Consider the following 14,632-nt stretch of genomic DNA (forward strand, 5'->3'; position numbering starts at 1 on the left):
AGGGCAGCTCCCATTTCTAATAAAGCCATGACAAAATATATGACAGTAGTGGTTTTATTGCCTGCAACATTACACATAGCTTTTTTTTTCTCCTGAAGCACTGTGAGTGCAAACTGGAACAATTTTTAAAATCATAGGAGGACACAAATTTCCACTCGGCCCAGTGCAATGCTGGCTTTATCCCATGAGGGAAGTTCCCTGGTCTGACTTTGCAGGCACTGAGGGAAACTGCTCAAGAGGAAAGAAGCTTAAAGGTGGGTTCATATATCTCAGAGTCACATGGCAGCCACTTCAAGTTTACTGTGGGAATGCAAAAGTTGGCCGTCTCCAACCTTTGGTTTCTACCCAGACTTTGGTTTCTACCCCCACACCCATTTTTGAGCACCAGTGGACGGGTGACCAACGTGGCTCAAAGCCAGAGAAGTTCAGCTTGCCATGTGCCTGCGTTTGCGACACAATCAGCTTTTAAGCAGCTACAATAGGATTGGCAAGCATTTAAATTAACTACTATAACATGTGAAACAAGAATGTGGCTAGGTGGAAACAACCGTAACTCTATAGTACACATAAAATACAGTAAGATGCACTTTTCGCAATTCAATAAATACATTTTAATCTCTTTACCATGTTGCTTCGGAGAAGACTTCCTTCTCCGTTAAATTGCAGTCTCCGCAGAGGTCCAGAATGAGAAATGCTGTTTAAAGCACGGTGTATAATCCTGGTTTGTTAACAAGGATCTCAGAAAATGCTGTTTCAACAAACTTGGGTCTATACCCAAGCCACCAGAGAAGGGGAGGCAAGGCAAGCTGTTGCTCATTCCCAGTCCAATAAACTGCTCCAAATTCCTACTCCAACAAACAAGGTTGTCTTTCCCCAATCTGGTGACTCCTAGATGTTTTGAACTACAACTCCCACCATCCATGATAATTGGGCATTCTGTGTGCGGCTGGTGGAATTGCAGTCCAACAACATATGGAAGACACCAGGCTGGGGGAGGCTGGCTGGAGAAGTGTTGGCCATACATCCATCTCCCCAGGCAATCTAGATTAAAGCATGCTCCAAGAAGGAAGCAAGTGGCCCACAGAATGCTTTCTATAGGTACAAACAGCTCTAGATGATTCAAGAAAATGAACCAGGCCATGTGCTACAAGAAGGAAACCAAAAGTGAAGAGCAATCAAGCCAGAATTAAACACATGTCTGTATCATTGGCTTCAATGGGAGAGTTAACGCCATACACATTCTGAACAAAAAATGAACAGGGCAGGAAAAAGAGGATTAAAGACATTATCCTCACGATCCCTTGCTTAGAAAGAATGTAGAATCTCTCTTCAATAAATCCAGTTCCAAGACCATTCACCACTTAATTTCCTCTCCTAAAAGTGGGTATTTCAGATATATCTCATTTATTAGTATTTTAAAAATCTCTCTGGACCACATAATTTAATTTGAACATTAAAAATTCATTTAAAAAGTAGATGTTTCAGGTACAGTGGAACCTCAGGTTGCAAATGTGATCTGTGAAGGAGGCACATTCACAACCCGCAGCGTTCGCAACCCGCAGCGCCGCGTCTGCGTGGGTCACGATTCGGCGCTTCTGCACATGCGCAAAGTGTGATTTAGCATTTTTGCACATGTGTGAGCACCGAAACCCGGAAGTAACCTGTTCCGCTACTTCCAGGTTTGGCGCGGTGCGCCACCCAAAAATGCATAACCTGAAGCATCTGTAACCCGAGGTACCACTGTATTTCTTTTTTTTAAAAAAAAAAAAAGCTAGATAAAGACACTGCTAAAAACACACGTTTCTCTTTTTACAAAACTTAAAAGTGTTAAGTAAAATGTGAATATGTATTTCAGTTCTGCTATACATACACATGCCTTATTATATACAAATAACATCCCTGATCTTTTAGAGGCAATTTCCACAAAGTCCAAGCAGAGGGGCTGAAATAGGCTTTCCCAGCAATTTATCAAGTCCTATCAGCTTACAAACAACTAACTGTGCATCAACAATTAGTTTGCCCATGGGATATGGGCTTTGTGTGTCTAGGTGCGCGTGGTGGTGGGTGGCTGGATGTTCAGGGTTTTGAAATGCTGGGGGAGAAAAAGATCCGAAGATCCAACTTCGGAATTGCACTGGCTATGACTACACAGGGAAGCTAAGACACATGGATTCCACCAAGCTGCAGCTGAATATTTTTCACCCAGAGCTGGTCCTACCATTAGCCAGAGTGAGAACACTGCCTCAGGCAGCAGATTCTGAGCAGCAGCAGCCGCCACTCCACTCTATAGGAAGACAGAGCGGTGTATGCCACAGTCCTTAAATTAGTGTGGCTCCCACAGGTGTGACAGAGGATGCCATCCCATCATAAACATCAAAGTAAGATTCAAAAGCCAGTCTAGGTGGATTCTGTCCACGGAGCAGGAAAGGTGACTATCTTGGATTTTTTTTCTAAAATCTAAGAACGAAAGAAGCACTTAAAAGAGAAAGAGATCCCTGTTTTCCAAGCTCATGGCTTTAGACCCTTTTCCAGATTTTGAAGGGTCTGCCTTCGGCTGTGATTAACAACCCCAGAAGAAGCTTATCAGAGTGCAACATATCCAACAGCTGCGGCTTGCAACACATCAGAGTATCAGAGTGCAACGCATCCAGCTACCATTTCTTCAAATGATTATGAAAATTACTTAAATTACAAGTAAGCGAAAACACTGATCAGCTCTCAGTGCTGAGCAAGTTGCCCACACTCTTACCTAATCATTTAAAATCAAAAGTTCAGACAGAATCAAAGAGCCCTAAAGTCATAACCTGAATGTGTTCTTTTTGACAGATGCTTCTTAATTTTAAAATGTTGATTATTTTTTTAAAAAGTTTAAAGACCCTGCTACAATCAGCATTTTATATAATTAATGCACATCTTCTCACGAAACAGAACCTATTCACTCTCAGTACTTAAAACAATAGATATATTTTAGTGGTAAAACTATAGCTAGAACCTTCAGGTCACGAACGTTTTAAGAAATAAGAATTTTAAGAGCCGGGGATCGCTGTCATTCACGAAGAACATCTCCATTCATTCTGTTTTCTTTTCTGAATCAGAATGAGGACCTCAGACTCCCTTTTCAAATGTACAATTAGCAAAAGGGACGATCACCCTAAAGTTCCTCCATTTCAAAGTGTGTGGTGAAGCTGTTTGCCATGGATGTGTGCTCCAAAATCCTCGTCAGGCTGGGTTTCAGCAGTTCCACTGAATGACACGACAGGTGCTGTGTGGTGTCATTCTTCAAGGACAACATTTGATCTGTACCTGGGCCTCGCCGGTCGTAATACAGAGCCCACAGCAAAGTAATAGTGAGGATCATCGCCAGAATCTGGGTGACCCCAATCGATATTCCAAGAAACCGAAGCACTTGCAGTTGTTTCGTTCCTCTCAGGAAGGTATACATTTTTTTACCACAACCCTGTGGACCAAGAGAGATGAGAAAGGTCAGCCACCGTTGGAAGTCATTACCCCAAATTTCCAGATCTTTTTCGCAACGCTTTTGGTGTTGCTGCTTAATGTCAGTCTGTAAAACAAAACAGCTATCATCCACGGCTTCATCTGGGAGAAGGGTGCTGACCTAGAAGCCACAAGAGAAGCCAGATGGACATAGCCAAGTTGATGTTTCTGCTTTGTGTCCACTTGGGTTCTTGGGGCAGCACCAACATAATAAACAACTGTCTGGCTTTTAGAAGACATCTGAAGGAAGCCCTTTTAATGTCTGATGTTTTATCATGCTTTTAATATTCTGTTGGGAGCCGCCCAGAGTGGCTGTGGAAACCCACTCAGATAGGCGGGGTATTATTATTATTATTGTTGTTGTTGTTGTTGTTGTTGTTGTTGTTGTTGTTGTTATTATTATTATTATTATATCATTGGCTTGTTGGCCATGTGTCCTGACTGGCTGGGTTCGGGAAGTAGCTGATATATTTTGCAAGGGGAGGTGATCCCAGCTGTCCTAAGGAATCAGGCATGGGACCTGACCAAAAGCCCATCCAGGACTCCAAAGATCATCCAAACTGGCTGAAAATATTCCCTGCTGGGGCAAGGTGTTTGTTGTGTTAGTCTGAGCATCCTAGGAGCTTGGTTTCAGGCCTGGCTTTGGGCCCCAAGAGGGTCTTATCCTGACAGAATACCTATTCTAGGAGAAATCAAGATGAATTCATAGTTCTCCTTGAGTCTTTGCAGGTTGAGGTACCTGATCATGTTATCCTTCTAGACTGACTATCTAGAAAAGAAATTGGTACCTGCACTGGTTCTCACCTTGATAGACTTTTCAAGCCTTTCAGGTCAGTGCTAAGAAACTGTTGCAGTGCTCCCAAGCATTTGTGTTATATTGTTCTGCTACACACTGTTCGATTCAATTCGAAGTATTGATGTTTTCCTTTAAAGCCCTGTACAGTTTGAGGCATAGGAACCTCAAAAATAGCCTACTTCCATGGGAACCTGCCCATCAATTGAGGTCATCTTCAGAGGTCCTTTTCCAGGTACAGTGGTACCTCGGGTTAAGTACTTAATTCGTTCCGGAGGTCTGTTCTTAACCTGAAACAGTTCTTAACCTGAAGCACCACTTTAGCTAGTGGGGCCTCCTGCTGCTGCTGCGCTGCCAGAGCACGATTTCTGTTCTCATCCTGAAGCAAAGTTCTTAACCTGAAGCACTATTTCTGGATTAGCGGAGTCTGTAACCTGAAGCGTATGTAACCCGAGGTACCACTGTACCTCTACCATTGTAACTATATTAATTGCAGCGCAGTTTTCTTGGCCATCTGCTTGAAAATAAAATAGCTTTTTCTCTAAGCATTCCGTTCAAAGAAGAAATCCTTTCAAACTTGTTTCCTTCCTGAAAAGGTAAAGGGACCCCTGACCATTAGGTCCAGTCATGGCTGACTCTGGGGTTGCAGCGTTCATCTCGCTTTACCGGCCAAGGGAGCCGGCATACAGCTTCCGGGTCATGTGGCCAGCATGACTAAGTGAAGCAAAGTTCTTAACCCGAGGTACTATTTCTGGGTTAGCGGAGTGTGTAACCTGAAGCGTCTGTAACCTGAAGCGTCTGTAACCCGAGGTACCACTGTAATCCCTATGCTCTGAGGGTAAGTCCCTCAACCACGGTAGCAACATTTGGAACACTCCCATCTCAGAGAAAGTTGCCTGATACTAATGCTTACAACCTTCCACTGCCAGGAAAAGCCTTTTTTTTCCTTTTCATTTTCCTCATGCCATTTAGTTTATTGTTAGAGTTGCTTTTAATTCTGTCTTGTGTGTGTTTTTTATTGTTCTGCTGTTCCAGCATTTTATCTGCTTTCAAATGCTGATATTTAATGGCATTATTATTACTAGTGAACTAGCTATCCTGGGGAGTAGGAACGCCAATGAACAAGACAATAATTTTCAATAAATTAAAAAGAGAAAGAGAGAGAGAGAGAATTTTTAGTTTCCTAGTCATAAAACAGCCTTTTCTGTTCCAGCTCTTCACCCTCCCCGTTTTCTACTGAACCTTTTGATGTCACAAAAATTTATGTTCGTTAAAGAGCCAAGATGCCAAGATCTCTGAGGACTTTGAAGAAAGTCTCCAAAGCTCCATATCACTATACAGATATTTTTAATGAACTCCCAAAATGATGAGATGAGTTTGTTCCTTTCACAGGAAAGCACATTCTGTTGAATAAGAAAGCTATAGGTCTCTCATGAAGGAGATTCAAAAGGCCACACTCTCCACATACTTCTGAGGGTTTTTTGGAGCTATGTGACAAGTGAAAATAGAGACTCATTGATGGGATCGCCTATAATTATTCACTAATAGCCGTAAAGTTCATACTCCATCCAAATCTCCGCGCAAAACACTTCAGCTCTTCAGATAAAAGAAGTGGGAAGATAATGAAAAGAGCGAGGCATTTAATTCACTGCAGGTGAAATTAAAAGTCTTTTGTAGTTTGCATATTATCACAATGCAGAAACATAAAACTGGAGTTTGGGGGTTTTTAAGCGAGGGGAACGAAACCTGTGCCAGGAGGCAAATTAGAAGAGCAGAATTTTTGAACCAATGGCTTAATAATAATAATAATAATAATAACAACAATAATTTATTACTTAGACCCCACCCATCTGGCAGGGCCTCCCCAGCCACTCTGGGTGGCTCCCAACAAAATATTAAAAAACAATAAAACATCAAACATTAAAAACTTCCCTAAACAAGGCTGCCTTCAGATGTTTTCTAAAAGTCAGCTAGTTGTTTATTTCCCTGTCATTGGGGAGGTTCCATAGGGCGGGCGCCACTACCGAGAAGGCCCTCTGCCTGGTTCCCTGTAACTTGACCTCTCACAGCGAGGGAACCGCCAGAAGGCCCTTGGCGCTGGACCTCAGTGTCCGGGCAGAACAATGGGGGTGTAGATGCTCCTTCAGGTATAGTGGGCCAAGGCCGTTTAGGGCTTTAAAGGTCAGCACCATAACAGCAGACCCCCTTCCAAAGCTTAGAAACAAACATGTTGTCGACGTCCTTACCTCCTGGTAAAGGTCACTGAGATCCTCATGGTGCGCCTGTTTGGAGCATCCTGGGAATTCTCTGACGCAACAGGAGTCCGGAGGCCAGTCCATCTCCGTCATTTCCAGCCAGTCCGTGAAGTACACAACTCCACAGCATTTAAACTGCAAAAGGAAGGTGGCACAGGTGTGATGCTCCATGGGAATTAAGAAGAATCCGAGGTCCCCTTCCACCCTGCACCCCGTATGGAGCCTAGTATGACTTCGAATGCACCTTATTTCTCCCTTCAACTAAATATTCTGGTGTGCCTTTATGTGGAAAAAGTAGAATTTCTGACGGATACTGAGTGAATCTAGAAAATGATTAGAGTGAAAGGAGGGTAAAGTCAAGATAGAAGAAGAGATTAAAGAAATAATGAAATGCGTTTAAGCTAGTTGGAAAAATAAAGTAGCGTAACAAGAGTGGCTGGAAGTCAAGTCACTTGGTGGGTGTCCGTGTGGAGTAGGTGTGTAGGTATGTTGATATGTACAGTATAGGTAGGTATTATATAGAGTAATGTAGGTATGTTTTATGTTATGAAAATAAGGTAGTATGTTATGTATGTGTATTGTGTAAGTGTATATGTATGTGTTATATATATATTCATTCTGGTGTGCCAAATTGACTACAGTGGTGCCTCGCAAGACGAAAAGAATCCGTTCTGTGATTCTCTTCGTCTAGTGGTTTTTTCGTCTTGCGAAGCAAGCCCATTGACAGATTAGCGCTATTAGCGGCTTTTAGCGGCTTATCGGCTTATTGGATCAGCTGATAAGCGGCTTAGAAAAAGGGGGGAGGAAAAAAAACCTGCAGGAACTCGCAAGACATTTTCGTCTTGCGAAGCAAGCCCATAGGAGATTCGTTTTGCGAAGCACCTCCAAAACGGAAAACTCTTTCGTCTAGCGAGTTTTCTGTCTTGCGAGGCATTCGTCTTGCGGGGCACCACTGTACTTCCTTCTGCTTGTCAGTCTTCCACCTTGGCTGAAATTCATAAATCACTGACTCTAGAAATGGGCCATAAACTCCAGGAATGCTCAAGTGAGATCCCTCCCCACCCCTACACTAAATTGTGTGATTTGTAGTCATTAAACGCATTCCCCTTAACCTCGGGTTCATTCCTGTGTCTTGCGATGCATAGCTCTTTTTAACAAGTTGGTATCAGGAAGTCAGAGAACTCTGCATAAAACACAGCCGAGTATTTTTTATTTTTTTAAGTAACATCCTTTCCAAACTAAAATTATCTGCTTTCAGTAAAATAAAAAGATAGGCCCTCATTAGGGCAGAGAATGAGTGCAGCTCTAACGCTGATCTGTAAGCGGTCAAAAATAGTTAGCAGAATGTTCAAAACGGGAAACACACCAAATCAGTTATTGTCCCATAATAGGAAGAGAGCTTTTCTAATTAAGCCTCCTAAAAGATTGCCCCTGGCCAGGGATACATTTAATATGTATCCCTATTTCCAAAGTACATCTGGCAAGAGAGTGCTGCTGGGGTTCTGGCTAATTTTAAAGAAAGGAGGAAATTCTATTCATAGGAAATTCTACAGCAGGAAATTCTATTCATAGGCAGTCACTTCTGCGGCATTTAAATCAGGCAGAAGGCCATTCTGCACCCTAAGAATCTCAGCTTTCTTTTTTTAAAAAAAACAGGTTTCTAGTCCTCATGAAACAGAAACGGGCTTCAAAGTGCACAGCAACAAATTTCACAGGAAGAGCTGCACTGGTCACCTGAAACAAAACTGTGATGTCTCCTTAAAGACTAACAGATTCATTGTGGTGTGAGATTTTTGTGGCCAGAGCTCAGTTTGTCAGGTGCAACTTGCAGATGTATGTCTCTCACACACATGCACAGAGAGAGGAGAAAAGAGTGGAGAATATTAGTTCAAACTGACACCAAAAGGCCCCAGCAAGGCAAGAAATAACTATCATGTTTCCTTACTAAGCAGAAATGAAATCCAGTGGAAAACTGGGAGAACGGGGACAGGGGATCTGAAATCTTCAGATCCTAACTGATAATGAATGGCAATGCAAGATAAATAATGCAAATATATACCTATGGAGGAATAGTTTCTGAAGGAACCTTCTGAAGCAAGTTCCTATGAAGACAGATAAATCTAATAACTGGGGTTGCATCCAACTAAGTTATACTCAGAGTCGACCTTTTAAAATTAATGCACTTAAGTTACTCATGTCCAGTAACTTCAGTGGGTTTACTCAGAGTAGGACTAGCACTGGATATAATCTATGAATTCCAATTAAGCAGCGTCATGGGGGGAGTCACACTCTGAAATACGACAAGGTTCCAGTCTGCATTGGGGAGTGAAATACACAACCATGTTTCTGAGCATTACTGTTATAAAATGTCTGATTTATTTCTATTTATTCTGAGAATAAAGACAGCCTGGTTTTGACCTAGGTTTCTGTGCAAAAGAATGCTCCATTATTTCGAATGACTCTCATTTACATTTTTGCTCTGCATAGCAATGGACTAATAGATATTGCATTGATGGGCCTTTGGGATTCACTCTGAAACAACATCCTCTCTTCTGCTGTGTGTGTGTTAAGGATTGCACACATACTAGTCTAACCCTGCAAAAAAACACCACCACCAAAAAACATGTGTTTGGCAGGTTTATAGCTAGAAGTGTTTGGGGGAGGAGAGTGGGATATATTAAAGGGGCGCTGTGAAAACCCTAAACACAAAAATTTTCAAAGAGCTGAGACGTGTTCACCAAATTACTATAATAAATTGTTCAGGTTCCAGAAACATTTCAAAATGACCCCCTCCCCCTCTTTCCTTTTCCTTCTGCGATGGAACCCCTATTTGGGGACTTCCCTGGCTTTTTTCTGGCCCACATAGGACCAGTCTGGATAGTTGGCCTTGGTGAAGATTTGATGTTTGGTGAAGATTTGATGAGGCTGCAATTTAAGTTGTATTTAAATCCTGTTTTTAAGTTGTATTTTAATCAATTGTTTTTATATTTGATGTTAGCCGCCCTGACACAACCAGGAAGGTCTTGGCCGCGGGGTTGTGTTGGAAGAAGGTGGTGCATTCTTCCTGAGCCAGCTTTGGGATGGAGCATCAGCTGGGTCTGGATTGGACCCAATGCAGTGGATCCTGGGCTGATTCATTCCCACCCTCCCAAACACCCTATTTCAGGGATGCCACCAGTGAACAATAAGAGGCCAGCTGAGCCCATGGAAGTGAGTGGAGGTCTTTGTCTGCCCAATCTAAATCTTGTAGCAGATGGTGGAATTGCAGCCAAAGTCACACACAGCGTAAACCCATTTAAATCCATGGCATGGCTAACCTGAGTCCATTTATTTCAGTGGCTTAAGTATGACTTAAATGCGATTTATTGCGATGTCATTTTGCTCACTGGAAAGCAGGATCAGGTTAATTTCTGAATGAGTATTTGGGTAAAACACTTCTGCACATTTTCACTTAAGTCTCTGTAAATAGATAGACGGAGGTTTCCTCCAGTTAAAGTAGGGTTGCCATATTTCAAAAAGTGAAAATCCGGACGCAGAAGTTGGGGAGCTTTTTTTTTTCCGAAGAAGAAGAAGGAGAAGGAGGAGGAGGAGAAGAAGAAGATAAAGATTCTGAGCTACAGTGGTACCTTGGGTTAAGAACTTAATTCGTTCTGGAGGTCCGTTCTTAACCTGAAACTGTTCTTAACCTGAGGTACCACTTTAGCTAATGGGGCCTCTTGCTGCCGCCGCGCAGGCACCAGGCGATTTCTGTTCTCATCCTGAGGTAAAGTTCTTAACCCGAGGTACTATTTCTGGGTTAACGGAGTCTGTAACCTGAGGTACCACTGTATTTTTAAGGAAATTCTAACATGGGTTGCCATACGTCCAGATTTTCCAGGACGTTTCAGCAATTTCCGCCTGGACACTATCTCCAACTGCCATATTCCAGATATGTCCTGGAAATTCTGGATGAATGGCAGCCCTAAGTTAGAGCAAAGCATCATGAGAGAGATTCTCAATTACTGATCACGGCAGCAGTTCCCCACAAGTACTCCCCACAGCTATTTCTGAAACTGAGCTTTCTGGATGAAGACGTTAGTGGCTCCATTTTTAAATCCAGTCACCCGAGTGCAAGAAAGAAAGTTAATTTTTCAGGTTAAGCAAACCAGAATTCTTTCATTCTGTCTTCATAAAAAGCTGCTATTTCTTCTCACACTTGCATAGCTTTAGAGGAGTGCAACTTTAAACTTGTTAATTCTATGTTCTGTCTATTGAGTGCTTTCTAAAACAAATACAGACATCAAATGTGGCCAGGAAATGCTTAAATAAACAGGAAATCTGTGCAACAGTGATAGATTTCAGATTTCAACCAGGGCAAGAGAATGACAGGCATTTAAAGTGTTCTTTTCCTGCTCCTGAACATATATCTAGAATTAATGGCTTTTACCTTGTGCACTTCCATGCTTTCGCTATAGAATAGCTCATTCTTTTTTAAAAAAAACAAACAAACAGCGCTGTGTTTCCCCTCAGCAAGGATTCAAAAATATACAAAACCAGGGCTGTTCTCACCATAAGTTTGAGGCAATAAATTGAACACAAACAAAAACTAGCCATTTTAATATATCAACAATCCAAAACACAGTACTTGTACCTCAAACCCAACTTTAGACATTCAAGTTTCACACTAGAGTCAGTATTAGCAATCTTTGACAAGCTCTTTTTTTCATTTTGTGGGAAAGCTTCTCACTTTAACTTATGAACGTTAAACTCCCCCACCCTAGGGTGGAATCTACACACATATTAAAAAAACGCTGTGAAAACGCTTTTTTGGGGGGGGGGAGTTTTTAAAAATACATTGAAATTGCCATAGCTCGCTCTTGCCATCTAGTGTCCCATTTGTACGTTGCACATTACAAAACACTTAAAACGTTTTATTTGCAGCTGTGTAGCTGAGTCCTAGGTCAGGCCTGAGATTCATCCAGCCCAGTTCTATTTCTATTGCCTGTCCTTAGCATAACTTAGTGGCACAGCAATTCAAACCCTCTTTTAACTGGGTGGCGTGGGATTGGAGGGACTGACATGTCAATCATGTTCCCTGTGGGCTGCTGTAGAACTGCCCCCTTCTGCCCACCAAATGTGGGGGAAAGCAGAATTGTCTCTGGCGTGATCCCTGTGTGGGGTTTTCTAGTGTGGAGGCAGCCCTGAGCTGGAAACTGATGGATGCCAAGGCAGTCTCCATTATGTGATGGCATGGGGCTCAACTGCTTTGCTAGCTCCGTGGCGGCACAGCAATCTGCCTGATCCTCCGCCTTCTGCTCTGGCTACTATGCACGACAGGTCTACAAATACTTTGGAGACCCCAACATTTCATTAAACCCTGCAGCTGGCAAGAGGGTGTTGCAATTGCTCCCTGAATCCGGCTGCTCTTTTCAACAAATAAATGCATGTCTTCAGGGTTATTGTTCATCATGAGCGGACAAGAGAGTGAGCTACTGTTCCCTTTTCTATTGTTGTTGTTGTTTAGTTGTGTCCGACTCTTCGTGACCCCATGGACCAGAGCACGCCAGGCACTCCTGTCTTCCGCTGCCTCCCGCAGTTTGGTCAGACTCATGTTTGTAGCTTCGAGAACACTCTCCAACCATCTCGTCCTCTGTCATCCCCTTCTCCTTGTGCCCTCCATCTTTCCCAACATCAGGGTCTTTTCCAGGGAGTCTTCTCTTCTCATGAGGTGGCCAAAGTACTGGAGCCTCAGCTTCAGGATCTGTCCTTCCAGTGAGCACTCAGGGCTGATTTCCTTAAGAATGGATAGGTTTGATCTTCATGCAGTCCATGGGACTCTCAAGAGTCTCCTCCAGCACCATAATTCAAAAGCATCAATTCTTCGGCAATCAGCCTTATTTATGGTCCAGCTCTCACTTCCCTTTTCTATACTAATTCATTAAAACCAAACACAAACTATGTGGTGTGGTTTTTTTCTTAAAGGGAGCTGGGATGTTGTTTGGGGTTTTTTCTTGGTGGTTTTTTTTTTTGTATCTTTATTTCAGATTTATGGGGAAATGGATCCACTTGGTTTTGTATTTTTTAATGTTTTATCTGTGGTTTATGAGTATTTTTGTTTTGCTGTAGTTCTGTATTATTTTAGTATCAGCTCGACCACTTACCTCTCTCTGAAAGAAATTCCAAGCATGAGTAAGCCACTGATATCTAGGCAAGCCGTAGTTGGTCATTCTGGCTTTCAAAGTGACCATATCTGACCACTGCACAGGGACCTGAGGGTGGGGAGACAAAACACAGAAACATAAATCCATGTCTTAGAAGACTCAGGACAGACAAAATTCATTCAGCTATGCAATTCTCTCCCCGAGGAGGTGGTGGTGGCTGCCATCTTGGATGGCTTCACAAAGGGATGAGAGAAATTCATAAAGGATAAGGCTACTAGCACAATGTCTAAGCTCTGCAGTATGCTTCTGAATACAAGTTCAAGCTTGTTGTCCATCGTTTTTCACAGTGAGGATTTTCATGGCTCCCTTTTCTGAAGGCTGAAGAGGAAAAACCTCATCAGGTTTGCTCTTTCCTCTCAAAAACGGTTCTCCGATATTGACTATATTTGATATTTCATTGAAGGAAAGCAATACATTCTCGTTTAGAATTGTGCAAAATAACAACCACCACCACAACACCTGCACATGAAATTGGCCAGGATGATAGGGAATCAATTACAATGAATATTTATCCAGTAAAAGACCTGACTGAAAAACACTCTAATAAAATGATCCGCAAAATGTGAAGAGAATTGATAGGAAGAAACACCTGGGTGGTATTCAACTAAGTCCTACTCAGAGTAGACCCATTGAAATTAATGAAGCTAAGTTAGTCACGTTCATTAGCTTGGGTGGGTCTAAACAGAACCACAGTTGAATACCACCCATAGTTTATTTTTGCTGCTAAAATAAACAGCAGCAGCAATACTTGCCCAGCAGTGCGTGCTTGATAGGTGTGAGGAAATATTTCCTTTACAATTCTCCCCTCCACCGACAAAAAATAAATACTATTTTTAGATGTGTACAGCTTGTTTTCTCATGACCCCAGTAAGTGCTTGAGTAACAAGGTTCAGCATGATTCTGTTTCCGTCAACTTCACTGTTCTCTGAGTGAGAGAGCAATTCTGCATAAAAATAAACGCCCACTGAAACCCCATAATTCTGATCTCAATTCTGTAATTCTGCATTCCTACATTCACATTAACAATAAAACTATTACAGCTTTTCCCTAGTTGGCTGAATGTTAAGGGGGTAGCCAGGCAGAGAAATTTCTGTTGCAGCTCCTCGAGTGATATCCCTCCCACTTTAGTGTGCGATAATCTGCAGGTATCTTCAGATTTTTATGGGTTTTATCATTTGACATCCTTGCCCTGCCTGTCCTTATTAGGTAGCGAGCTAACGGGAAAGCATTTTGCAAAAGCAAACTAGTGATAATGGCTCCTCGTAAAACTAAGCAACTATTATAGAGCAGGAGGTTTATCGTGTAAAAAAAGCACTAAATCCTCCCATGAAAACAGATGGTGTGACTCAAGATGGGGGCCTCCATGCTGAAATAACGTTTCCAGACTGGTACATGCTGGCGTGTGAATGACAATACTATGGAATCCATTCTTAAATGCAATTTTAAATGATACCAGCTTCGTGTGAACTTGGTTCTATTTAAATCTGATTCAAGGTAATATCAGCTGTTTCCCTTTCTTTTAGCACAATAAGCATTCAGTATTTCAGTAAAGCACCCCTGGATAGTTAAGTCTGGTCAAAGGAGACTGGGGTTATGGCGCGCATCTCGCTTTCAGGTTGAGGGAGCTGGCGTTTGTCCACAGACAGCTTTCCGGGTCATCTGGCCAGCATGACTAAACTGCTTCTGGCACAACGGGACACTGTGACGGAAACCAGAGTGCACAGAAATGCCATTTACCTTCCCACCTCAGTGGTACCTATTTATCTACCCGAATTGGTGTGCTTTCGAACTGCTAGGTTGGCAGGAGCTGGGGCAGAGCAACAGGAGCTCATCCTGTCGCAGGGATTCGAATCACCGACCTTCTGATCGGCAATTCCTAGGCTCTGTGG

At 42.5% G+C, this 14,632-nt stretch overlaps 1 protein-coding gene across 6 annotated transcripts in view; it reads right to left on the reverse strand.

Annotated features, from left to right (window-relative positions):
• Positions 1-41: 41 nt before the first annotated feature.
• TSPAN12 (tetraspanin 12) overlaps positions 42-14,632 on the reverse strand; it is an 89,148-nt gene continuing 74,557 nt past the window's right edge. For 3 of the 6 annotated variants that reach the window (XR_014516614.1, XR_014516615.1, XR_014516616.1), the window contains 4 exons: positions 12,684-12,791; positions 6,535-6,678; positions 1,083-3,457; positions 42-908 (listed from right to left, as the gene is read on the reverse strand). Coding sequence is in view for 3 of the 6 variants with exons in the window: in XM_083463740.1 (XP_083319866.1) it covers positions 3,152-3,457; positions 6,535-6,678; positions 12,684-12,791 (558 nt within the window). In the remaining 3 variants the exon portion in view is untranslated. Of the gene's footprint in view, positions 3,458-6,534; positions 6,679-12,683; positions 12,792-14,632 lie in introns of all 6 variants that reach the window. The other 3 variants (XM_083463740.1, XM_083463741.1, XM_083463742.1) reach the window with 1 other exon arrangement.

This window comes from Podarcis liolepis (genome assembly GCF_965112155.1).
Source record: "Podarcis liolepis genome assembly, chromosome: 10".
NCBI classification, from domain to species: domain Eukaryota; kingdom Metazoa; phylum Chordata; class Lepidosauria; order Squamata; family Lacertidae; genus Podarcis; species Podarcis liolepis.